This window comes from Nematostella vectensis, chromosome 5 (assembly GCF_932526225.1).
Source record: "Nematostella vectensis chromosome 5, jaNemVect1.1, whole genome shotgun sequence".
In the NCBI taxonomy this organism is placed as follows: domain Eukaryota; kingdom Metazoa; phylum Cnidaria; class Anthozoa; order Actiniaria; family Edwardsiidae; genus Nematostella; species Nematostella vectensis.
In genome coordinates this window covers 16,613,935-16,638,614 of record NC_064038.1, presented here as the reverse complement: position 1 = coordinate 16,638,614, position 24,680 = coordinate 16,613,935, and the positions used below count along the sequence as shown (strand labels likewise).

At 42.5% G+C, this 24,680-nt stretch overlaps 3 protein-coding genes and 1 long non-coding RNA gene across 4 annotated transcripts; all 4 read right to left on the bottom strand.

Annotated features, from left to right (window-relative positions):
- Positions 1 to 1,253: 1,253 nt before the first annotated feature.
- Positions 1,254 to 4,049, bottom strand: LOC116615318. The gene has a single exon (XM_048727309.1). The coding sequence runs from the start codon at positions 4,047 to 4,049 to the stop codon at positions 1,254 to 1,256; it is 2,796 nt and encodes a 931-aa protein (XP_048583266.1).
- Positions 4,050 to 8,041: 3,992 nt separating this feature from the next.
- Positions 8,042 to 8,638, bottom strand: LOC5508081. The gene has a single exon (XM_032376840.2). The coding sequence runs from the start codon at positions 8,636 to 8,638 to the stop codon at positions 8,042 to 8,044; it is 597 nt and encodes a 198-aa protein (XP_032232731.2).
- A 118-nt stretch (positions 8,639 to 8,756) lies between these two features.
- Positions 8,757 to 10,130, bottom strand: LOC116615300. Its single transcript, XM_032376839.2, has 2 exons — positions 10,112 to 10,130; positions 8,757 to 9,901 (listed from the first exon to the last, which is right to left on the bottom strand). Exons 1-2 carry the CDS (start codon positions 10,128 to 10,130, stop codon positions 8,757 to 8,759), a joined length of 1,164 nt encoding a protein of 387 aa, XP_032232730.2.
- A 12,916-nt stretch (positions 10,131 to 23,046) lies between these two features.
- On the bottom strand, positions 23,047 to 23,906 carry LOC125562981. Its single transcript, XR_007308036.1, has 2 exons — positions 23,346 to 23,906; positions 23,047 to 23,182 (listed from the first exon to the last, which is right to left on the bottom strand). It is a non-coding gene; the product is annotated as an uncharacterized LOC125562981 (long non-coding RNA).
- Between the last annotated feature and the right edge of the window lie 774 nt (positions 23,907 to 24,680).

The following is a 24,680-nucleotide window of genomic DNA, read 5'->3' as shown; positions in this document are numbered from 1 at the left end:
GAATCTTGAGCCTGGACACCAGGTTTCGGCCAACGTTGTTAACGAGAGTATTATTTGCATGCCCTGTGACGCCTAAGTCGAATAGTAAGGATACACTACCCGGAACGATGACCACATTTTCTGATAGCTGGGGGATGTTCACATACAAAGTCTCCCCAGGACTAGCGGATGAGGGATTGAGTGTGATTCGATTTAGCGAGGCTTCCGCCTTCAAACCGAAAGGCTCTCGTGGGATCCTGTTTGGGTTTATCCTCTCAGAAATTGCCTGCGACATCTTCGATTTTAAGAGAAGAAAGTCAACTCTTTAAATGAGTCATGAGAGCAGGTTATCCAAAAATATACTACAGTACCAGAGGGTACTGGAAAGGCTATGAAGCTATCGATAAATTGGCAGATGCTGCTAAAGTGGGTCAGTCTACATCTAAGAAGTGGCTTGAGAAACAGGCATTATGGCAAATCTATTTACCACCCCAAAAACATATCCCGAGACCGCATTGGGCTGTTGTCAAAACAAACTACATCCACCAGGCGGATCTATTGTTCTTATCTCACGATACTGTAAAACGAAAGACCTACAAATATGCGCTGTTAGTGGTGGATGTCGCTTCAAGGTATGTTGATGCTGAAGCGCTAACGAGTAAAGATTCAAGTGGACTCTCCAAAGCGTTTGAAAGAATCTATTCTAGGAAACTCAAGTGGCCAAATACGGTGATTGTCGACCCTGGCACAGAATTTATGGGTGATGTTACGAAACTCATGAAAAAGCATAATGTCCGGATTCAACGAAGTGAGGCTAAAAACCATAAAGCTCAATCTGTGGTAGAGCGGGCAAACCGAACTTTGTCTGAAAGATTGTATAGTCATCAATATGCGCAAGAGATGTTGTCAGAAAATGAAAGGTCAAGAGAATGGGTGAAGAGGATGCCAAAAGTTTTGGAAGCAATGAACAGTAAGCCAAGACGGATCAGTGGAAAAGAACCCGATAAAGCTGTGGGACTCAAAGAAGTCGATGTTAAACCCGTCGAATACAAGCAGTCTGTCGGACTTGACGAGGTGAGACTACCTCCTGCCGTTAAAGTAAGATATTTGCTCGCCCCAGGAGAAGACGAAGGAGGTGATAACCGTCGTGCGACGCACCCGGTCTGGAGTCTGAATATCTATGATTTATCGCGCAGTGTTGTTTCGGTTGGACAGCCCGTGTTGTACTACCTACCCGAGGGTGCACCAAGGAGGTCTTTCGTTAGAGAGGAACTTCAAGCCGTTCCTGAAGATACTGAGTTACCCCCTAATTCTGTGTTAGAATGATGCCCATTAGCAAAAGTATGTATACCATCTTCACAAATGATTCGCTTGTCATCCTCACGAGATAGGGCGACCTTGTTAACCGTTTCAGTGTAAACTTCGTGTTTACGGCTTCTAATAACATTCATTTTCCTCATCTGCGGTTGTTCATTGAGTAGGCAATCTTTGTAATCACCGAAACTGATGCACTTCTTAACGACTGCTCTCTTCACGCCCTTGCATTTCTTTTCTTCTCTCCCACCATCCATTTCGAATGCGTAGAGCTTGGCCCGCAGACCTACAAACTCGGTTATCTGCTTACCACCTGCTTCGTCTTTGAACTTACCGATGACTTTCTTGTTCACACCTGTCTCGATACAAGACAGGTGGTCCTTTGGATAGTTGCTCGTGTCAAACACAGATTTCACATCAGGGCTGATGTCCTCGTAAAAATCTCCTGTTTCAATCTCATACATCAAACTGTCTGTATCGGTAAATAAGAGCCTCGCCTTTTCACCATATTTTTGCTTGATGTAATTGAAATGAAAATCATACATTAGCGTCTTACTTAGATCCAGAATGGACATACCCAAGTAGACAGGTTTATCGAAGACTAACTTTGTTTTCTTCATGTGAATAGCAGCTAGACTCTCGCAAAAGATGGTGCGGTGTTGATAGTTTGGCTTCGATATCAACTTGCGAGCTTGGGATTCATTCGTGACCAGGCGGATGTCCACTCTGTTTCTGATGTTTTCCATGGTCTTCCCAAAAACGGAGTTGTTCATCAACTTGAAGAAGTCTTTCTCAAAATCGTTAGTCGCTCTCACCCTTAGGCCGGTGTTTAAGTCGATGTAGGGCTTCAGCCACGCAGACTCTTCGAAGGTGATACCCCTATGAATCTTGGTAACCTTCAGTCCAAGACTTATGTAGAGTCTCAGGGTCTCGTGATGAACCACGTACTTCGTCTTATCGTTGAGGTTTGGGATTAACTTTTCAACGTTATCAACCTTAACGGACTCTGGAGCTAATGGGTAGTCATTATGCAGGACATGTAGATGATGAGGATACTCCAAGTCAACCTCCAGAATGCATGGACGATCCTCCCAACCTGCTATCTCTCGGTCAGTCATCCATCTGAACCCATGAGTCGGCAGAGGTTTACTCATTGCCCAGCCGTATAAGTTGTTTGCATCAAGATATGTGATGTACTTTGTGGGTAGGTTGAGGTCATACTCCCCCATGTATGGATTGTTAGCTTTACCATATCTAGTAGACACCATGGAAACACCTCCGCGAACGCCTCTCTCGATCATGAGCAGCATGTCATAGTCTGTCAGCAACTCTAGACGCGCCTTGGTGATTTTCAAAGCAGCGTCCCATGCAAGACCAGGTGCTGTGTAATACCAGGCTGGGTCTAGACCATAGTTCCCGAGACAAACATTTCTGAAGCTATCGAAGACGTCGGCCAACAGTAACACATCAGATTCAAGATAGAGATCATGGTAATCCCTCATGGTCTTCATCTCGAAGGCTTCCCACACCTCCCGGGCGTGTTGATAATCTTCCTCCGATATGTCAGTGTCGTTGAGTCTGAAGTAGAACGCCTCTTTTGGTGGGAGTTGGGTCGCGTCGAGTTTGCCGATGTCGTCGAACCAGTCGTATGGGAAAACGCCCTTTCTTAACATCATATCCACCGTACCCCCAAAATACTTTTTAGCTTCAGCGATGTTCTTATCCGTTGGGGAAAGACACCTACTTTCAGCTAACAAGCAATTCTTACATCTATCACATCTACCAATACCCTCGAACCGAACGACCCTCCCATCTTTTACGTATCTCCTCACACAATCTCCGGGCTTACATACCTCACACTTCCCACACTTAGTAAGATCGCCAACTAAACTATCAAGGCTAGTTGCCATAAATCTAAAGGAGTCGATGAATCTTATGTCCCGTTTCATGTCAACCTGCTTACCCTCGACCACAATCTGTTTTGTAAACGAGATATATTTCTCTTCGTTGTTTGGTATACAGTTTATCCCGCCTTCTGATGTGCCGAGGTTCTTGATAAACAGATGACTGTCATACCCAGACAGATTGTGAAAGACGACAGGAAAGAACTTCGGAATCCTAAACTGAAGGTTGCATTCGTTGTGGGCAGCTCCTCTATACCTTCCTGTAAGGTGGCAGTGATCTAGAACTTTGTCCCCTCCTAACTCACCCTCACAGATGTGGCAGTGAGTGGCGTTGTTATAGGCGATTTCGTCCTTCAGAGTCGTCTTAACCCTCTTAGTGAACTTGAACTTATTGTAAACGTCCATAATGTCTGACTCTAAACTCCCTACAAACATCTGTGGGATATCCTCGTCGGGGGACTCAGCTGTGTGTCGCACAAGCTTGGGTGGAAATATTTGACCGTCAAAGCACTTGATGAGATAGCAGTAACCTGATGGTTTGTGCTTCTGGTATTGCTTAGTAAAGCTTCTCCCCTCATCCGGGGAACATGTGTCTATGTTCTCTGTAACGCTCTCAAAGTCGGCGTAGACAACGAAGGGGACTCGCATTTCCCTGGTGTGATTCTTAAAGTAAGCATGGAGGGGACCCCCATCTTCATCTACAGACATTTCAATCTTAACCTCCTCGTTTTTGGCGCAGTACTCGAGATGTTTTTCTAGTGAAGTCTTTGACCGGAATGATTTAAGACATCTATAGCAAAACACGCTTGTGTGTTGGTGATTATTGACCTGGGAGGATAGCAGTCTCGACATATTTTTAATCCAGCAGTAGTGACTTGTTTCATCGTTCGACATGAGAAGTAAGTTGATCACATTAGCTTTATGTTTCTTGCTTATTCTTAGAGGGTACACACCACCCTCATACCCGTAGACGTTAATTGCGTAGGGGTTTTGCTTCTCAAACTTATCAATCTGTCTTAGTGAAACGGGGAACTCTATTCCTGACCAGTTGAACTTCTAAGAGCTCTCTCTCATTTGTTTATTTAGTCTTTGGGCGTGTTCCTCTTTAGGAAACACGGCTGAGGTTACCGCCCATTTGAAACACTCATGATCGCTCTCGTTCTTAACATTGACGATCGCCTTTTTAGACGCTAATTTTGATGGTAGTGGAATAAAGGAACTTCCAGAAAGCGGTTTAAAGGGGTCGATGTTGATATCAAAGTACTCCACTTGATCAAACTGCCATCCGGAGCCTTGGTTTTGAAATTGCTCAACCGACTCAAGTATACGATTTGTCATCGTATTGAACGAGTCAGAGAAATCTGTTGACTCTGTTACCATCTCAACGTTGGAATGGAAGTATCCTGAGTTCTCATCAATCTGGCCGGTGGTCAGGTTTTCTTTTACGAATTTACAAGTAAAGATAAACTTGACTTTGATAGGCTTCTTTTGCCGATTGATTAGATCTAGAACCTTTGGTTTGACACCAGTGACGAACGCCTTGGGGTCATACCCTTCCTGCCCGTCTACCCTATGGGTCTTGAGATACCCCTTCAACGCTGTTTGTTTTTCTTTAGGTGCGAACCGCTCAACCCTCTTGAATATGCGGTCCACTTTATCTCTTAGACTGTTCACCCGCTCATCCACAGTCTTTTTCACAGACCCAGGGACATAAGATAACACCCAATCTGCGAACTTGCTTAACTCTTTCTTCACCGACGCGGCCGCATTCTCAGCGAGATGCTTGAGTGACGGAACCCCCTTGTTCCTAGGGGGGTGGGAAGGCCTGAGGATGGGGACATCAATCTCAGGTATCGGCTCATCGAGGATACTCGATGGCACGTCAGGGACCACACCACGCGGCGCACCACCCAACGCTTCGACGAGTTCTGCCCTACGCAATCCGTAGTAGCCTTCGATCCCTCGCTCTTTGGCGAGGGCTCTCAACTCCCTCACGGTACTCATGCTCATCTACACTATGTCACCCATGTCTTTAAACCACCCCAATTTTTTAGATGTGAGCCGAAGCCGGTTAATAAAGCGCGTGTGGCCGCTAAAACGTTCTTAGGGGGAGGGGTGGGGCCAAAGATCTTTCTTCTCAGGGGGAGGGGTGGGGCCAAGGCCAAGGTCAAGGTCAACTGGCCCAGAATCGGGCCGGTTAATATAGCGAGTGTGGCCGCTAATACACCCTCATGGGGGAGGGGCGGGGCTAAAGATCTTTCTTCTCAGGGGAGGGGTGGGGCCAAGGCCAAGGTCAAGGCCAACTGGCCCAGAATCGGCCCCCAAGGTCAAGGTCAAGGTCAACTGGCCCAGAATCGGCCTTTTACATCTACTAATGAGGCTGTCAATACATACTACAGTGTATTGCCCCAATTACGGACGGTTTTTGCATTTAGCACCATAACTTTATAGCAATAAATAGAACACTTTTGATATTTTGCCAGTAACAAGATTACACGTTAACCTAATAAAATACTTATAATATATATACATATTTTTTTCAAGTTTAGGGCGCCGTGCTCGAAAAGTATGTGTCACTGATTTGCCCTTATCCCGGTCTTGGTAAGATCTTTCATCCACGTTAATTACATTGAGATCGCTTTATTATCCTGGAAGAAATTAACAGAATACCACTCGTGACAATTGGTTTTAATCCGTTAGCAATTGATCCTAATCAAACTAAACTCATACAGATAAAGGGTCTTAGTAAGATCTCTCATCAACCTTAATTACATTGAGATCGCACTAATTAGGCTTAGAACTACCATTTACTATTTGCCATTCGCCATTTGCACTGACAACCTTTTTTGAAATAGGTGTATACAATATGTTTGGACCCCACCAAAATTGCATGTCCCCAGAACTCCCAAACATTTTACTGAAATCTGAAATGGTATTTTTGTCTTCTGTATCCAGTAAATTGATCATTACTGATCTAAACAATTTGTCAGGGCTAGCAAAATTTCCTATTTCTGCTCAAGACCTCCTATTTTTTTCCTTCTTAGCCTGAGATTTCTTTTCTTGAGCCGTCAACACTTGACACCCTAGTATAGTGGTGAATTAATGTGAAAATAGACATGAATGTGACTTTTATAGTACTGTGGCCCCCAGTATGCTCCCGCCCAAAATTACCATTGTAGAGTCCATTGTTGGTTGTCAGACAATGATCCCTAACTTGTGGTACCCCTGGGATGCATAATCAATTACACCCTTTGGTGACACTTGTGGTTGCTGACAGGTGTACCACCCTCTTCTACGCCAAATGTTCAAGATTGCTACAATGGAATGTGAATCTGAATAAAAAAAAAACATCCGGACTTTCTGGCGTCTACTGAACACAGCACTGCGAGAGCTTTCAGGAAATGACAACTACAGATTCAACCCAGCTGGAATTATGATTGACGAAGGGGGTGGGTGGTGGTCTTCCATCCCACTTGAGCTGCCAGATGGTACTATTGATCGTACGATCTCTTGTGAAAAACACTGGCAGTTCGCTGTGAAAAGGATGTCTACTGCTGTCCAGTCCACGTATGGTGTTGATATAGCTGATGAGTTTGTAAAAATCATGATGGTATGTGACAGGAGGAAATAAAAAACACTATTGAGGGAATTAGGAAAGGTACCCCCAATCCTCCCGAATTTCCAGATACAAAATAAGTTTGTATGGGAAATAGGGTCTTTTATCCCCTGGAAATTGAGAAAAATCCCCCCCCCTTGCCTCTGGAATTACCTCTGTGCTTGGGGTATGGATTGGTTTCTGGAAATACACATAATCAATAAAACGCTTGTGCTTTGTAAAATGCAGCCTCGTTCCTAGGGTCTTGTGGGTAATTTCCAAGATGGCAGGTTGGCGGCTGCGCTAGGTGACCAGCTTCAAAACAAATACTTTTGTTTACTTGACCGGACATTTTCGTATTTTGATAAAATTTGGTTGCAATTATATTTCAAAAGCGGTCTGATTAATAAAAAATAATAATGATGATAATGACGACGACGACGACGATGATGATTGAAGTAGACCCCGGCTACGAAGCGATTTAAGACCGGCCTCAAGGATTTCTTCCAATATTGATTATATTAAAACATTCTGGAACAGATCAATAATTACAGCATTTAGGCTAGATCTCGGGCATATTCCTACACATTCCGATCATAGTTGTGGAGCGATAGAGATTTACGGAATTAAACTTACAAGCAATGGAACATACACTTGAATCAATAATTACTACTACACAAAACATACAAAATCATGCGCTATAAAGCTAATATAACTTGATCATGGTACCTGAAGGATGGATCCCTGCGCGGTCTTGACTTTAACTTAACTATGCTCTAAACTTGCTATCTCCTCGTGTGCTCTATTGACTCTAACTGGTCTCAATTTACAGATGCCTTTTAAGAAGCAATTATCAGCTTGTGTCAATCAAACTTAATTACTTACATATTGAATCAGTCACTTAGAAAACAAACAGTGTTCGATGCGCTATCTACAACAAATCCTCGGGGGGCGCCAATGAGAAGGCGCTATTTGTTACTCTGCTTCGCTTATCAAGCAGCAGCGCTGGACGGACCTCTGATATTCCGCTCCGCTGGCTGTCTTGACTCTCACGTTCCGTACGAGTCCGTCTTGCCCGGGGTAGGTCTCCACGACGCGTCCAAGACTCCATTTTCACGTAGCGTCGTGAAACCCACTAGCAGGACAACATCTCCGACGCTCATCTGGCGACCTTCCTTCTGCCATTTGGAGCGGCCGCGACTGATCAGCGTTAGAACGTACTCTCGGATGAACCGTCTCCAGAAGTAGTTCACGATGAGTGCTTGACTTGCTTGATCAAACTCTCGTACATTCCTCCTTGATGGGGACTGTAGGGGGATATGAAGATCCAGTTGAACTTGTGCAGCATCGCAAAGTCTTCAAGACACTTCTTCTCATCGATGACTAGTTTGCTGAGTTCTGCTTCTGCTCCTACAAACGAGCCTCCGTTGTCTGAGATCAACGTCTCTGGCCATCCGTGGGTTGCGGCGAATCGTCTAACTGCTTGGAGGAACGCTTCCGCTGATGTGTTCTCCACGATTTCCAAGTGCACCGCTCGTACGGTCGCACAGGTGAAGATTGCTTCCCATGCCTTGATCGATTGCTTTCTTCCATACTTCAGTCTGAATGGCCCGAATAAGTCCACTCCTGTTACCTTGAAAGGCGGTGAGACTAACTGCAATCTTTCTTTCGGAAGATCAGCCATCATTGTAGTGTGTGGCGGTTGCTTTTGTTTCCTACAAGGCACGCATTCTCTTGTGATCTTCTTTGCAAGATTTCTCCCTCGTAGGATCCAGTACTTCGCACGCGGTTCAGACAGGGTTCTTTCTCGCCCTGCGCGATTCGTCATTTGATGCATCTCTCTCATGATCAGCGTCGAGATGTGATACTTCGCTGGGAGGAGTACTGGATACACTTGGTCATACGGCAGGCTGGTCCTGGTCACGGCTCCCTACCCTCATCAAGCCATCCTCGTCTATGAATGGCTACAGATTCGGGTAGTCTTCTGTCTTCATGGCTCGCTGACTGAACCGCAGCCAATACTCTTCAGCGGCTTCGATTTCTGCAGGTGCTAGGTGACTAGTTTTCTTCTGCTCTGGGTTCTTCACACTGGACTTGAGGTTGCTTACAAATCGCATACAATATGCGGTGATCCTCACAAGGCGACTCCATCTGGATTGGGATTGCGGATCTAGTAGTGGTTCCTCCTGGACGGCGGCGGCGATTGCACTTACTGGCGTCTCTTTCTTTCTTTCCGGATCTTCTTCTTCTTGGGTTACGGCCGCCTCGATAGGCCAATCAGCTCTCGGTTTCTTGAGGAAGGGTGGACCGCTCATCCATCTTCCTTTGCTTAGCTCTTCAACAGTGATGCATCTGCTTAGGTCGTCAGCTAGATTTTGATCCGTCGGTACATGTCTCCAGTGACCTTGTTCCCACTCGGACTGGATCTCGGCGATGAGAACACCTACGAAGGGCTTGAATGCGGAGGACCGGGATCTTAACCAGGACAGGACTATCGTGGAGTCCGACCACAAGACGACGCTCTCCGGCTTTGTCTTGAGCTCTGAGACGATGGTTTTCGCGAGTCTGGAGGCTACGAGAGCTGCCATCAGCTCTAGTCTAGGGACTGTTGATTGGCGCAGTGGTGCTACTCTGGCTTTCGCTGCCACAATGCGGACCTCTGGGCCTTGCGGAGTCGGCCAGACAAGGTAGGCGACGGCGCCATATGCCTTACAGCTTGCGTCGGCGAACACGTGAAGCTCTGATCGGTCGCCTGCGTTATGGGGCTTGAGACATCTCGGGATTTGGACCTCCTTCAGGCTTACGATCTCTTTCAGTAGTGAAAGCCACATGACAGTTGTTTCTTCTGGAAGGGGATCGTCCCAGTCGAACTGTTCTGCCCTCCAAACCTCTTGCAGCGCTACTCTTGCTTTGATCGTGACGGCTGACGCGAGGCCTAGAGGGTCATACAGCTGGGAGATGCTCGAGAGTACGGATCTCTTCGTCAGTGCTTTCAACTTCAAATCCCTCGAGGCGAAGCTTATTGTGTCTCTCTGCGGGTTCCATCCTACTCCGAGAGTCTTCGTGCCTTCTTCCCCATCGAGATTGACTGTTGGGGTCCCTAGTACTCCTTTACGTAAATAATGGAAAAGGAAACAGTTCAAAGAATGTTACCCAAATTCTGAGATCTTTCCTTCGTTCAATCAGAACGGGAGATTGGAAGTTGTACCTGAAATGCCTGTGTGATATGCATCCGTATCTCGCAGCGGCCGGTCATAACAACTACACAAAGTCCCTGGCACTGTTTATTCCAAGAATGCAGGACCTTGAGCGTACTCACCCTGAAGTGTACAGATCATTTACAGATTGCTTATTTCCTGTAAGAAGAACAGACGGCGCGTGGTGTGGTATGTTTACTGACTTATTTATTGAGCAAGTTCTTATGGCCGGGCTCAAGACAAGTGGCGGGCTGACGCGCGGACGTGGATTCGATGAACGTACCCGTCTCCTTTCTCTGTGTTCAAGACCAATATGCTCAGAGATAAGCCAGTGCGTATTCGAGATTGCAGGTTTATTACCAGATGATGAAAGCGGCCATCGTGACCTGACAGCTTCCCGAATTAAGAGGGACATGTCTGACATAGGAAAACTAGTTGATGTTTTTAACGAGCGCGGTGTTTTCAACACCTCCAGCACCAAACTCGTGAGCTTATCAACTGGCCTAATTGCCGACGATGAGGGGAATGCTGATGACGCAAAAGCGGTAGGAGATCAAGTTCTTCAGTCAATGGTTGGTAAGACTGTATCAGCGTATTCGTTCTCAAAGAAGAATCAAGTCAAGACCCTTGCCTCTGCTGCATACTTGAAAACTTTCTCTGGAGGACGAGTAGAACTGGATCCGCAACATTTGTATCAGCGCCTTCTGCTCATGGGTATCGGAGACATCCCTTTGTCTGAATTGCTCGCCTACGAACTGTGCTCTCTACCGACTGCTCTTTTTGACAACTACATGCGTATGAGGACCGGCGACAAAGCAGAACTAATTCACCATTTAGTCAAGCTCGTTCCCGAAAGTGTAGTTGCGACACTCCCCACTACAGACCTGCGGTATGTCATTGATGGAGGAGGGCTGCTTCACAAGTTCGCATGGCCAAAGAATTCGACGTATGCTGAAATATTCACCCTGTACGTTCGACATGTGTGTAGCAGCTACGCTAATGCCACGGTAGTTTTTGATGGATACCATGGCCCAAGTACAAAGGATGAAGCCCATCGACGTCGATCGAGCAACGACGTTGGCGCAGCAGTGTCTGTCACCAAAGAAATGCGCCTGATGATGTCCAAAAAAGCTTTCCTTGGAAATTCCACCAACAAGCAGGCCCTTATCTACCTCCTCGCTGACGAAATGGGTCGAGCTAGAGTCACTGTTGAACACGCCCCAGGAGATGCAGATTACAAGATTGGCCAGATGGCTTGTACATACGCCCTAGAAAGGCCAGTAGCTGTGGTTGCAGAAGACTGATGTTTTCCAGCTGCATCACACAGATCTTGCTGCCAGAAATGTATACATAGTCACTGCAAAACGAACTGTTTGTGCTAGCACCATCAAGCGCAGAGTGGTCACTCAGTTATCAGAGTCACTTCTTTTTCTTCATGCTGTCAGTGGCTGTGATACCACTTCAAGGCCATATGGAATCGGGAAAGTCGGGGTTCTGAAGAAATATGCTGCCCTTGCAGAATGTGCTGCAACTTTAGTTTTCTAAAGTGGCCATAGAAACAGCTGGCGAGAGGGCTCTTCTCATAATGTATGGAAGCAGTGGATGGTATGGAAGTGTATGATCTGAAAACCGCAAGGCTCCAGAGGTTTCAAACGAAAGTGGCCACAGCAGCAGGATAAGTACCCCCGGAGAAGCTTCCGTCGACATCAGACCCCTCCCGATTTCACAGTCACCGCGACTTTCTTCAGGTCCAGGCATGGAAAGGGAATGGTGTTTCTCCTGAGGAGTGGGGATGGCCGGTAACCTGCACAGGCTTTGTTCCTGTGCAGATGTCAGAGCCAGCAGCCCCAGCGCAGCTTCTGCGAAACATCAAGTGTAATTGCGGTGGTCATTGTGAGACAAGATTATGCACCTGCTTCAAGAACGGGCTTCAGTGCACTCCAGCGTGTGGCCAATGTAAGGGCATTGCGTGCCTCAACTCTCCTGAAGTGGATCGTGAGGAGTTTGATGACGATGTAGACCTGGCATAATCAGATTTCCGCATTTTAAAGAAAAATCAAAAGCGATTTTCGTCTCGGAAGAGCTGCGGCATGATATTATATATATTTAACGTGTCTATACTGCCCGAGTGTATGATTTCGGGAGAATTGGTCGCATTGAAAACAAGCATTGCGTCCTTGTAAATTGATTTTATTGCCTTTATTAAATCACTTAACAGCCATTATGCATGAAATATAATACCAAGTTATCTAAGTATCTAGTATTGGGTGTTTATTTGCTTTCACGTGAAATATGTAGGTAAAATTTAGCCTGAAGGCGATAATCTTGGATTTGGCGGCCATTTTGGATTAGAAAGCTTAAAAAAATGAAATGTTTTGCAAGCTCAGGTTTCGATTTAATGCCATTTTTAACATGTATCGAAATGCAATAAACATGTTTAGATCCTTTAATTTGCCATGTGTGATTGTGTAACTGTTTTGATTTGAGTTTTTGCTAAAAAATGGCGGCCATCTTGGATTTTCGATGGTTTCGACGAAGAGGTTGCCATTGTCAGATTCGGGTGGATTTTTTTGTGTGCACTATTTGGATGCATATAAACAGATCTAAGGTAAATTGGCTTTGTTACAAATTTTGTCGAACCTAAATCGTTCGTTTATTGGACTAAAAGTCAGACTGGAAATTTAGAGTCAGGTGGTTTGTATATATTGAAGGAGAGTTGGGGGGGGGGGGTTGCAGGTTGCGTTAGCCCCCCCCCCCCCCCCCCCCCTTACCCAAAAAAATATATTAAGCAAGCACTTCAACCTCTAAAAAATAAATTGAGCAACCTTTTGCAACGGATAAAAAAATGTTGAACAAGTTAGAAAAAGAAATCATGCAGAAGTTGAGACAAAAAATATGGTGCAACAAAAATTCCTGCAACCCTCCTCCCCATCTGTAATCTAATTGTTTGTCAATCCCTTAGTCATAAGCAAAACAGTAACATTTGCTGTAACAGCAGTGTTCATGAACACATAATATATAATATATCTTTGTTAGAGCATAACTATAGTCAAAGTCAAGCATTTTCGAGTTTCAGCATTCTGCAATATTCATTGCATTTATGCTCAAGGAAAAAACCTGTGGATAGCACCCGAGCTCAGATTACCACAGCAAAATAAAATTGGAGACGACTCATCATCCTCAATTTCACGTAGGCCAGAACTTGCGACTTCTGGATCACACAGGTGATATTTGATCCCTTGTATGTCCACTAATATATAGATTTAGGCACTGCCTAAAAGCGGAGCCAGCATTGAACACCTTTTGTATTGACTGATCGAAGTATTTTTGGGGGATCTAGGATCCTGCTCTTTACTGAGATTTATTGGACCAACCAAATGGATCCAGGCCTTATTCAATAATTTAAATTATGCAGTACATCAAAGTTAACAAACACAATTCCTGGAGTAAATATGGCTGTCAAAGTTGTCAAGAGTCTAATGGTAAATTCTTATTTCCCCACCATAGAAGTTCCATTATGAATTTTCTTATAATCAAAAAATACTCCGACAAGCTTTGCCCTTGTGCAGAATATGTCATGGATGTAACAGAATTTCAAAGATTCCAAATAATATATTTAGACTGTTTAAATGCCATAATGTAATTTGAAGGTATCAATTTAGTGGTGATTCTCTCCTTTATTGGACTGAATATTCATAAAAATGTCTGGAAATTAAAATCCACAAATGTATCTCCTTCAATGCATTACATATTGGTGCACCCACCCTTTACCATATAGTGGCCTTGTTGTTGTTGGCCTACTCCAAAATGAATGCAATGGAGAAAAAACAGAGATGTATTTTTTTAGGGTTTGCTTCCAAAATCAAAGACATCACTGACAGTGCTAAAATGCTAACTTCTAATTTCAAATCAAACCCTTTCATTGATCTATGTTTGGGGTAGAGAGGAAACAGCAAAGAATATCAATTGACTAAAAAAATAGTCGACGGGAGAGGAGAAATAAAGGAAATCGACTCAACTTGAAAGGTTTGGTGAAAAAAATATGAGTAATGAAAATAATTTGATTGGGCATTTATTGACATTTCCCCTTTCCCATTATCTTAACCCTTACACCACCACAGGCCTCTAGAGAGGCCATGTCTATGCTATTCAAGCCATGTGGACAGAATCCTATTATTGAAAAAAAACAAGGTTGTTGCTAGTGTTATAAAGTTATAAAGTATCTTGCCCTAAAAAACCCTTCCCCTCATAAGTCCCATTAATGTACATTTGTAAAGCTAAATTCTGACAAGCTTTGTCATTGCGAAGAACAAGTAATGGATGAAACAGGTTTTTAAAGATAGAATATAGTGTAAGACACAATTTTAGATAAAATCCAATACAGAAGTATTAAATAGCAAAGAGCATCAATTGCATAAAAATAGTCAACAGGGAGAAGGAAAAACAAGAAATATGACTCTTTAAATGTTTGAAAAGAAAATATAATAACTATAATCTGATAATTATATTCAGTACTTTTCTAAAAATATCCCCATTCCCATTATCTTTAGGTTGATAGGAAACTGTTTTCATTACAGATTTATTTATTTAAAAAGCAAAATTTTGTTTTTAGATTTATATAATATATATGGTGGCCCATTAACGCCATAGCATATTTGTCAAAAATATATTTTTTTTTACTTTGTAGATTTTATTTTATTCTTTTATTTTTTTTATTTTACTTCATCAAGAAAAAAAAACTCTTAGTATGGCCCACTAACGCCATAGAAAAAAAAAGTTGTTGTTCCTGTAGTTAGGTTTCAAGTCTGTCAGTATTATGTTGACGACCATAGCACTGGACTAGCCAGTGCCTCTGGCAGATAGGAGACATCAAGAACCATGGCCATTTGACAGGTGAGTCAAAATTATGTTAACTGTACCTTGTACCTATCCTGAAATAAACAGCTGCTGCTGTTGTTGTTGTTGTTGTTGTTGTTGTTGTTATTATTATTATTATTATTATTATTATTATTATTATTATTATTATTATTATTATTATTATTATTATATCTTGCTTCTGGTAAATGACTCAATCTAATTAAAATGTGTCTTTTTGTACAGATAAAAAAATCAGGCTGTTGACTACTTAACAGTGTTCTTGTCTCAAGAATTGAATCCAATGTACTACCATCCAACGTGACATGTAGGAACTGCATTCTATCTATCATATAGTATTATATGAAAAGCAGCAAGACATCTTAAGATGAAGATCCAAAAAAGGCATTAGAAACAGAATGTTACCAACAAGTGGTTATAATAATACTGAAGGTCTATCAGAAACTACTGTTGAAGACACTACTACTATGCTACGAACCAGAAGACATGTATTTTGTTAGAGTCTCCAACTGTATTTACCTGTTAAGAGCCTTCTATTTGGTGCTACAAATGGATGATATTACAGCTGCAATGTATTGGACTGATTGGACATGCTGAGTATTATATAGCTGTTTCACAGTCAACAGAAGAACATTTACACTTCAGAGAACTGGAACTGCATCACTACAATTCACATTTTACTGGCAATTTTGAAGGATTTTATCCACTATAATCTGGGTAAAACAAAAGTTATATAAAGTTATATAAGTTAATGTATGACGCTAAAATTCAGTTTTTAAGTGGTTTTTAAAGCAACCCTGAACGGCCGCATTACAAAACGCCAGCTAGATATTTTTGTCACACATCAACACATATATCAATATCTAGAACCAATTTCGTATCTTTAATCCGTATATCATCGGATATACAGGGCTCTGAAGTATCAAAATTCCATGCCTGGGACATGGCTGTATTTGGGTGCGTGTATTTTTTAATTGATTCAATATTTTCATTTTTTATTTGCTTTATTGCATAGAAGGGAAATTTTTCTGGCTTAGATTACCGACGAGGCTGTCAGCGCCCTAGTAAAAACACTCATTTTCAGCCACGTACATCGCCCCGTTTTGCGACCAAATAAGGCAAAAAGGCGCCGGGGTGTAATCCTTCGAAAAAAATTGTTTTCGATTTTTTGAATGCAAATACGTACTAAGGGCCCTAAAACAAGCCTGCATACTGAATTTGAGCCGAATCGGACGACCCCCGTGTCCGACCAATGCCCGAATGAGCCAGACTATGACTCTTAAGTTCTGGCTAGGGACCCAACTCGAAAACCATTTTGGTTCATTTAGGCCCTAGGCATTTCCTTACAATTATACTACTATATTTCTTCCTGGAATGACTCCAAATTTAAACATAGAAAATTGCAATGAGATATAGTCTCGAAAACAAAAAAATAAATTAAATAATAAAAAATAAATTAAGAATTATGGAAATGCGAATAAAGTATTGATTGATTGATTGATCTTAATAGTGTCTACTAGTCTATTTGACAATAGAAATATAAGAAAGAACCCTACATAGTGTCTACTAGTATGTAATAGCACAAAACCTATTTCACAGCCGAATGAAAACACTCTATAAGAAGCTTACTTTAGTAATTTAGTGACGTCGATTGACCGGCTGACCTCATATGCGAAGGGGCATTAAACTTATCAAATTTCAGCAGCTTTTCGATGCGACCGAGGCCAAATATCATCATCAGTTTTTTCAAACTACCGAGTTTAATCTTCGTTTGAGAAATTCAGAGTCATAAGGTGAAATATAGAACTATTTTTGACGCCTTTACACAAAATCGAGATGGCAACTTGTCACTGAGGTCTTTGAAAGGGTAGGTAATTCACTACGCACGGAAGGGGTGACAAAATGCGTTGCTGAACAGACAAAATAGCTGAAGAGGAGGGGAGGGTAAAAACTGCGTTTTATCGCTGAAAGGAGGAAAAAAACAGAGGGTGATTTCTGACTCTGGTCGCCCGAGTAATTACAATTTTAAGCTGCTTATAATCTTACAAAGAAATGAAAACTCTATTTAATCAACCTTATGATATATTTTCAGATTAAACACTGTATACGTACTCACTTTACAATACATTAAAGAAAATGCCTCCATTTCTGTCCAAAACTCACAAGCAAACCCAACCTCGTTCCCTGGGCCATCTCGGCCGACTCTGGGTTCAGGTTCAAGACTGACCTGGGATACCAGGCCACACCTCTTAGTAAAATTATTTGTCTAACCAAAATAACGCTCTATGCCAATATAAAACTAGCCTCCCTATGCAGAATGGGCACGAGTTAACCTTGGCACAAGGTCTAGTTTCTTATAAAAGGTAACTTACTATATAGATTTAGGCACTGCCTGAAAGCGGAGCCAGCATGACTTTTTTCAGCATAAACTTGCGTAGAATCCTTCCCTGCACTTTCATTATGCATATGTTCCACCACCCACAAAAAGGCACCATATGTAAAACGTATAAAGATTGCATGTTCTATAAATACTGCAATTATTATTAAAAGGTGTCCTCCCAATCCTCCTAGGGAATACATAGAACAAATATGTTTTTGTTCTAGGTAAAAAAAGTATTTATTGACATTACTAAGGATATGATTAACTAAACTATACTTGATAGACAAGTATAAATTAAAAAATAAATTTATGCTTTGATTAACAGAGAAGGCCTTCAGGTGTGAAGGAAGGTCATATTTATTTTAAAATGAGGATCAATTAAAGTTCCTCACAAAAAACTGGGTGCTATTTTATTGTCTTCGAAATTAAAAACAATAAACAAATACATATCAAATTCCTATACATTAATAAGTATATCAGCAAATCACACTATCATAGTGGATTTGAGGTAAAAGTACTCATTCCCTGCCTGTACGGTCCCAATTCATTTTACTTTTTTAAATTACTTTACTTAACTTGCAAAGATAGGGCTTTAACATTTTCTTTCTCTTGTGTAAGTTTTTAAGTGAGCAATTCAAATATTGGAAAAATATCTTTATTAACCTTCTCTCTTGTGCTTTAGAATGTAACTTTGCTAAGGGTTGATTAAAAGCACTCCAATATATTTGAAAAAATTCTGACTACATTATTTTATTATACAGTTAAGAACCACATATAAGAACCTAGAAAGAACCTGTTAACCTAAAATAATCAAATTAGAATCCTTTTTATAAGCATCTATTTAGCCTATAATTTAAAATAGGTTGAAATAGGAAAATTGATTTCTAAATAGTTTTAAATATGATCTTAAGGGATCATATAGAGACCTGTTTTTGTTTTTTATGATTAACTTACTACCTCAACTACTTTACCATGAGTCATTGTAATAGCAAGAGACTATGAACCTAAAAAGCCGAAATGTCACTAACCACACATTATACAAGAACCTGCCAGGCTAACTAAAAACTAGGTTTTTTACTTTTATAACTCTAGTTCATTTTTTAGAACAATTTTTCCATCAAAATATTATCTTACTTTTTGTTACTTTATATGTGTTTATTTTTGGTGACCTACATAAAATACCAATGCCTTATATGTACATCCTGCCCTGTGTCATGCCTCTTAGCCAGCAGCTTGTGTCTCAACTTGATTTCAGAATCTCTGGCTGAGATTAACCAGAAGAAGTTTGGAGAAAAGCATTTAAGAAAAAACTGGTAATTTCCTTACGATACAAATATTATACCACAAAAACCTAATTCATAAAACCTAAAACTAAAAATAGTCCCAACTATCTCTAAAATGATACCCATTACAGAAAACGAACACATGAACTTTGCTGTCTCATAAAGCTCTATGATTTGATGAGCCAGAGGTTTGGGCTGGGTCGAGTAGGCATGAAGACCGGTCAGGTTTCTGTGTAGCTCCGTAAACTTCGTACAAAATATAACTACAAATTCGGGACTGGCCTCAAATCTCCCAAATATCAGAGCCAAATGTATAAGGGGGCTGGAAAACGAAAAAAGATTAGCTCGAGTTCATCACAAACCGACGAGGGTGAAGTAAATGGTCTTCTATCGTGTGCCGGAGAGTGTAATGGCTGCCGCGTAGTTCTTGACGGGATAAATAAGAAGTTGGATATTATTCTCGCTCTCGATGTAAAGAAGATGAAAGAGGACATTGACGAACTCAAAAAAAATGGTTAGATTTTAAGGATGCTGAGCTTGAAGTGGGAAAGGAAAAGACAGTGCAGCTGGAAAAGGATATAACTACCTTGAAGCAATCTGTCGAGATTCTGAAAGGAAATTTGGAGGAGGTGAAATACAACTTCTTATTTATCTCGTCAAGAACCACGCGGCAGCTATTACACTCTCCGGCACACGATAGAAGACCATTTACTTCACCCTCGTCGGTTTGTGATGAACTCGAGCTAATCTTTTTTCGTTTTCCAGCCCCCTTATACATTTGGCTCTGATATTTGGGAGATTTGAGGCCAGTCCCGAATTTGTAGTTATATTTTGTACGAAGTTTACGTACTCTTAGCCAGAAAGAAAAATGGAACTGTATTTGTTTTTTTTCAATGTTTTCTCCTTATTTTGGGGTGTTACTGAGCATAAAGTATTGCGATTAGCAAACATAGTTACGATGTAAGAAATTTGCAAGTCAAGTTATAACAATGTTCAACAGTGGTGAATTAGGCTTTGGGATAATGTCCTCAAATGTCAGGGGAATACGTGATTCTAAGAAGAGGAAAAAAATTGGATTGCTAAACATAAAGGCCTTAGCGGAATTACTTTCCTACAGGCATCTCATAGCTCTAAAGATTCGTTGCGATTTTTTCATGTCCCATGGCACCACGGACAGCAGGGGAGTGGCAGTGATATTTGGTTGTGATGTGGATTATAAGATTCTCAACACATGCATTGATCCTAATGGGCGCTTCGTAATCTTGAGTTGTATTATTCAAGGTAAAGAGTTTTTGCTGGCAAATCTATACGCTAAAAACGATGAAAAAAATCAGGTTCCTTTTTTCTTCTTTGATATTGAATTGGAGGCATACGGGGGCGATCCGGTTATTAAAACGCGTTCTGTTGATGCGGTAGAAAGTATTATGGATGAATTAGATTTGTGTGATATTTTTAGGGTACGACACCCAGATAGTAAGAAATTCACATGGCCAGGCAAAGCACAGGGAAAAGCTTCTAGGAAAAAAGGAATCAATCTTCCGAAGGTTGGACTATTTTCTTATATCAGACTGTTTGCAACCATATGTTAAGAAAAGTGAAATTATCCCGGTACCAGCCACGAATCATTCGGCTATAACTCTGAGTATCAACTCTTTGCCTGGAGAAAAACATGGCCCATCTTTTTGGAAATTTAATAAATCCTTAACTAACGACAGTAAGTATATTGAGGCATTTTGTATCAACCTTTATGGGGGGGGGACTGGGTAGTTTGAGTGAAACCCCCCTGGGGGCCGCGGCGGCCCCCTCCGACTCCCCCAACCCCATCTTAGGCTTGGGAGGCGCGGCGTGCCCCTCCGAGCCCCCAGCCCCTACCCTCCTTCTATATATCAAGCATATAATGTTTCAAGTACATAAATAGTTAGGGCAATTGTTCATGTAGGCCGGGCGCGGTTCGAGTACAGGACTCTTTGGGGCAATTGTTTATAATAGCGCGTTTTTGGTCAGGGCTACCCCGGTTTCGGCTACCTTTTTGGAGTTGCCCAAAACTTCGAATTAGAGGATTGGTAGCCCAAGGTACACAGAGCAACCAAAGAATTGCCCTAGGAAGTAGAGCTACCACAATGGCAGTACAAGCAACGTTCCAGACCATGGGAATGTGGACCGAAAAGGCCGTGGCAGCCCACCTTCTCCTGGAAAACACGCACAAGAGCAATCTTGTGCCCGACATCGCCCGGGTCGACTACCTAGCCGGCAACCTGGGCCGCACACACCTGCGCCCCCTAGAGGGACTTCCGACGTTCGTCGACGACATATACGTCTTTAACTACCTGCGCCGTGAAGACTGCGTAGTCTACAGCGGAAGCCTCTCTTGCACGACCGGAGAGGGCGGTGCCGCGAAAAACACAGTCCACCGGATCTCGACCGCTGTATACGAGAGTCTGGGAAAGGCCCCCGACGGCACCGCCCGAGGCCACATACAAACGTGCATCGTCCACACGATTGCGGTCGAGAAAGGACAGAGGGAAGTGCAATCCGGGAGACCATCGCCCGGATCGAGTTCAACACCGACCTGGCGAAGTGGCAAGAGCTATACCCAGGAACCGAACCGGCTGGCCACTTCGTGGCAAAGGTAGATGTGTCCGAGATCCCCATGGACGAGCTACAGGCCTCCTTGCTGGCGTTCGAACGCCAGCTGTTGCGCGACGGCTGTACTCCATCGACTACACAAGAGACTTCTCGGGGGTCCTCGACCGGGAGACGCTCGAAGAGCACCTCGCTGCCGCCATGCGCGCAGACCCTACCACGATACTGGCGAACACCAATAGCGTGGGGAAGCACGTCTGCACCTGGATCCGCACAAGCAATGCCGGCTACACGGTGCGCACGAAGCTTTACAACAAGGTCGTATCGAATTTCGAAGCGGGCGAGGTCCGAAAGCCAATTGGCGACCATCTGGCAGACTATGTCGACTGCCCGAACAAGCACCTACGGCAGACCTTCGTGCACCCAGATGTGCATGCCAGAGGATGCATCCGGATCGGAGTCTCTCTCTACGCCTGCAGCGGGCGGGACCTCTTGGCCGACACTGCTACCGAGTTGGTGGAAGAGGCCTTGGCCCTGGTATCCCCCAAAGATCTGCCGGAAGAAGAATGCCTCTTCGTGGTCCAGCCACGGGCCAAGCAGTGGGAGAACCTGGCCACATGCCTCGACCGGTGCCTTGTGCTGTCCGACCGACCACAGGACTTGATCTTTGTGGCCTGGTATGCGCACACCACAACGGGTAGGGTCTCGGGCGTCCGGGTCCCCCCCACCAAGGCAAGCGCAGATGCAGACGCGACCTGGGAACGGGTAGTAGAGTGGGCCGCAGCCGACTTCGGATTTTGGGCGTGTCCAATCTTCCGGGTCGACATCCTTGCGGCAGACGAGGAAGGTGTGGAGCTGGCCCCGCTTCGATGCTACACCAAGGACTCCGACGCGATGGTGTTCTCGATAACCATTGTCCTTGGAGAGAGAAAAGGGTGGCACGTGTAAAACCGACGCCTTGGATAACTAAAGAGGTATTGCAATTAATTCAAAAACGTGATGCGCTGTTAAAGAAAGCTCGTCGTTCTTCCCTGGCTGATGACTGGGATTCTTATAGGTCAGTACGTAATAAAGCGTCTAATGCAATTAAATCTGCAAAGTATAAATTCTACAATAGCTGTTTTGAAGAAAATAAATCCAATCCTAAAGGAGTCTGGAAAATTATCAAATCGCTTATGGGTACTGATGAGAAAACAGAAAAACGCTCCACTTGTAATCTGAGTGCCAATGATTTTAATGTACATTTTACATCCATTGCTGATAGCTTGAGAAATCTACTACCAAGTGTACCGTTTGACATCTCAAAGCTGGAGCACTTTGTACTTTCCAGAAAGGACCCTGAAACTGTTTTCTCGATACCGCGAATCCCTATTGGTTTTACAATTAAGTGCACCAGTCCCTTAGATTCAACTGAGGAGTTCCAAATAAGAAATTTCGAAATCGCTCAAAATTGGTTTAAAGTTAGCCCCTGGTTCTCTTATCATGGTTAAAAAGTTTGAGTTACATACAATAAATATTTTTCGAGAAATTCCGAATTTACGATTTTGCCTATAAAATCGCCGATTTGGGGGCATTTTTCACCTTTCGTACAAAATCGCAAAATATTCTTTAAATATACGCGGAATTAAAAATAGCGATACAGATCCTTAGAAATGAGTTGATAAGGTATAAATCGAGTGGTTTCTTTACTTTTTCCGGCAAAAAAAGTATATTTTATTGCTGTCTAAACATGTCCATAAAAAATGTCGACTTGAATAATAGCTTAAATTAGGGGCTTATAAAACCGATGGTACATGGATTTTCGCAGAAATTTTGCATTTTGAGCAAACATTGGTGTTATTTCTTTCGATTCAGCAAATAAAAAATTGGGGGAATCAAATTCCCGAATTATAATGAAGCCGAACGCAACCCCATGTCGAGCTCAAATAACACGCGATTTTCTTGACAGCCGTCTTTATTAGATACACATATACCTGTTTGTACAGGAGAAAAATCACAGAAAATAAACTCTACCCTTGCTGTATACTTATCTCAGATGCAGTATAATTGTCTTGGTTCATCCTTGGAAGTTACTGGAAGTCAATAAAGACATTACAATGAAAAATATTTGCTATTTTGTACAGACTTCAGTTCAGAATGCCTGCCGGAATGGCAAACTTTGAAGGATTTGTTTGGGTTTTAAAGTTTCTTTACGCTCAATTGAAGTAAAAGGTATTCAAGCACGTCAGTTCTTACCTTCTGCCAAGAGGTTTTTAGGGAAAAAGCCGATTTGTAAGATTAATTTCAATGCAAAGGTCAAGTACTACAACACGAGTCTTGTTTCAGATGACAACAACTGATCAGCGGTCTGCCAGATGAAAATGCGTGACTTTCCACAGGTATCCTAATCCCGATAAGAACATACCGTTTTGAGTCCTAGTCTTTCTTCATTAGAAAATCATATTTAAAAAAAGGCGATATCATGTCTTGTTTGTCTATTTTCAAAAACATCTGATGATTTGGTAAAGAACTTAGGCGTAAGAGTAAAAATTGTATACGTTACGTTTATCTGAATATTAGTTGTGTGCGCATGAGCACTGCTTGATTACTGCAGAAATTTTTATCAATAATGGGAGCGGGTCTTTGTAAAATGAAGACAGGACCTACGCGGACCAGACCTCGGCGGACCGGGTTATTTTTATTTTATTTTTTTTTTAATACACAAACATATGTGAAGAAACCGTTTAGCTACTTAGTAATCCACACCACCCTATTTACCATCTTCCATAAGTCACCCCTTACTCAATTACTATTTTTACCTTTTGTTAGTTAATCATCAATGAACTTTGTACATATACTAGCTGTAACATGCCATTGTAACTCATTTCTAACCTCAAGCTGAAGAAGGCAGGTATTGGCCAGCCGAAATATCGTTCTAAAAAACATAAATCTGCGTTGTTGTCGACTTTTTCTTTTAAAGGTTTTACCTTTTGCGTGGGAGTCCCTAGGGTAAATGTGCAGTTGTTGCTGGTCGCCGGTGGGACGGAGTTTCTTTTTTATTACGGACTTGCTCCAGGTGACTGAAGTAGTTTGAAAAATCGGTAGCTGGAAAATCGGCGACTACCGTGAGAATAGTGACTTTAAATGGGCTGCTTCGCTACTTTGTAGCAAGAGAAAACAAATATCACTCTGTCCAACCACTGATGAGCTGTCAGTTAACTCAATGTAAACTGTTGATTGCCGTTAGAACAGTAACCCTCTATGGGCTACTTCCCTTCTGCACAAGCACAATCGTAGATTGCCGTGAGAACATTAACTCGTTATTGGCTACTTTGCTTGATATAACAAGAACAACAACTGTGCAATGCCAACAAGACTGCCTGGAAAAGGGTTACAAAATCAGTTGGAGCTTGCGACAGATTGAATGAACATGTCTATGATTCCGATACAGACGACGATCTACTCCCCGTGTTTGAGGGGTAAAATAATACTTTCGCTAAACGAAAGATATAATGCTGATTGACATTGTTTTAATGCGAGGGATGTTTTAGCCTGTGAGCTAGTCTGTACTTTTGCGCAAAGTCCGTAATG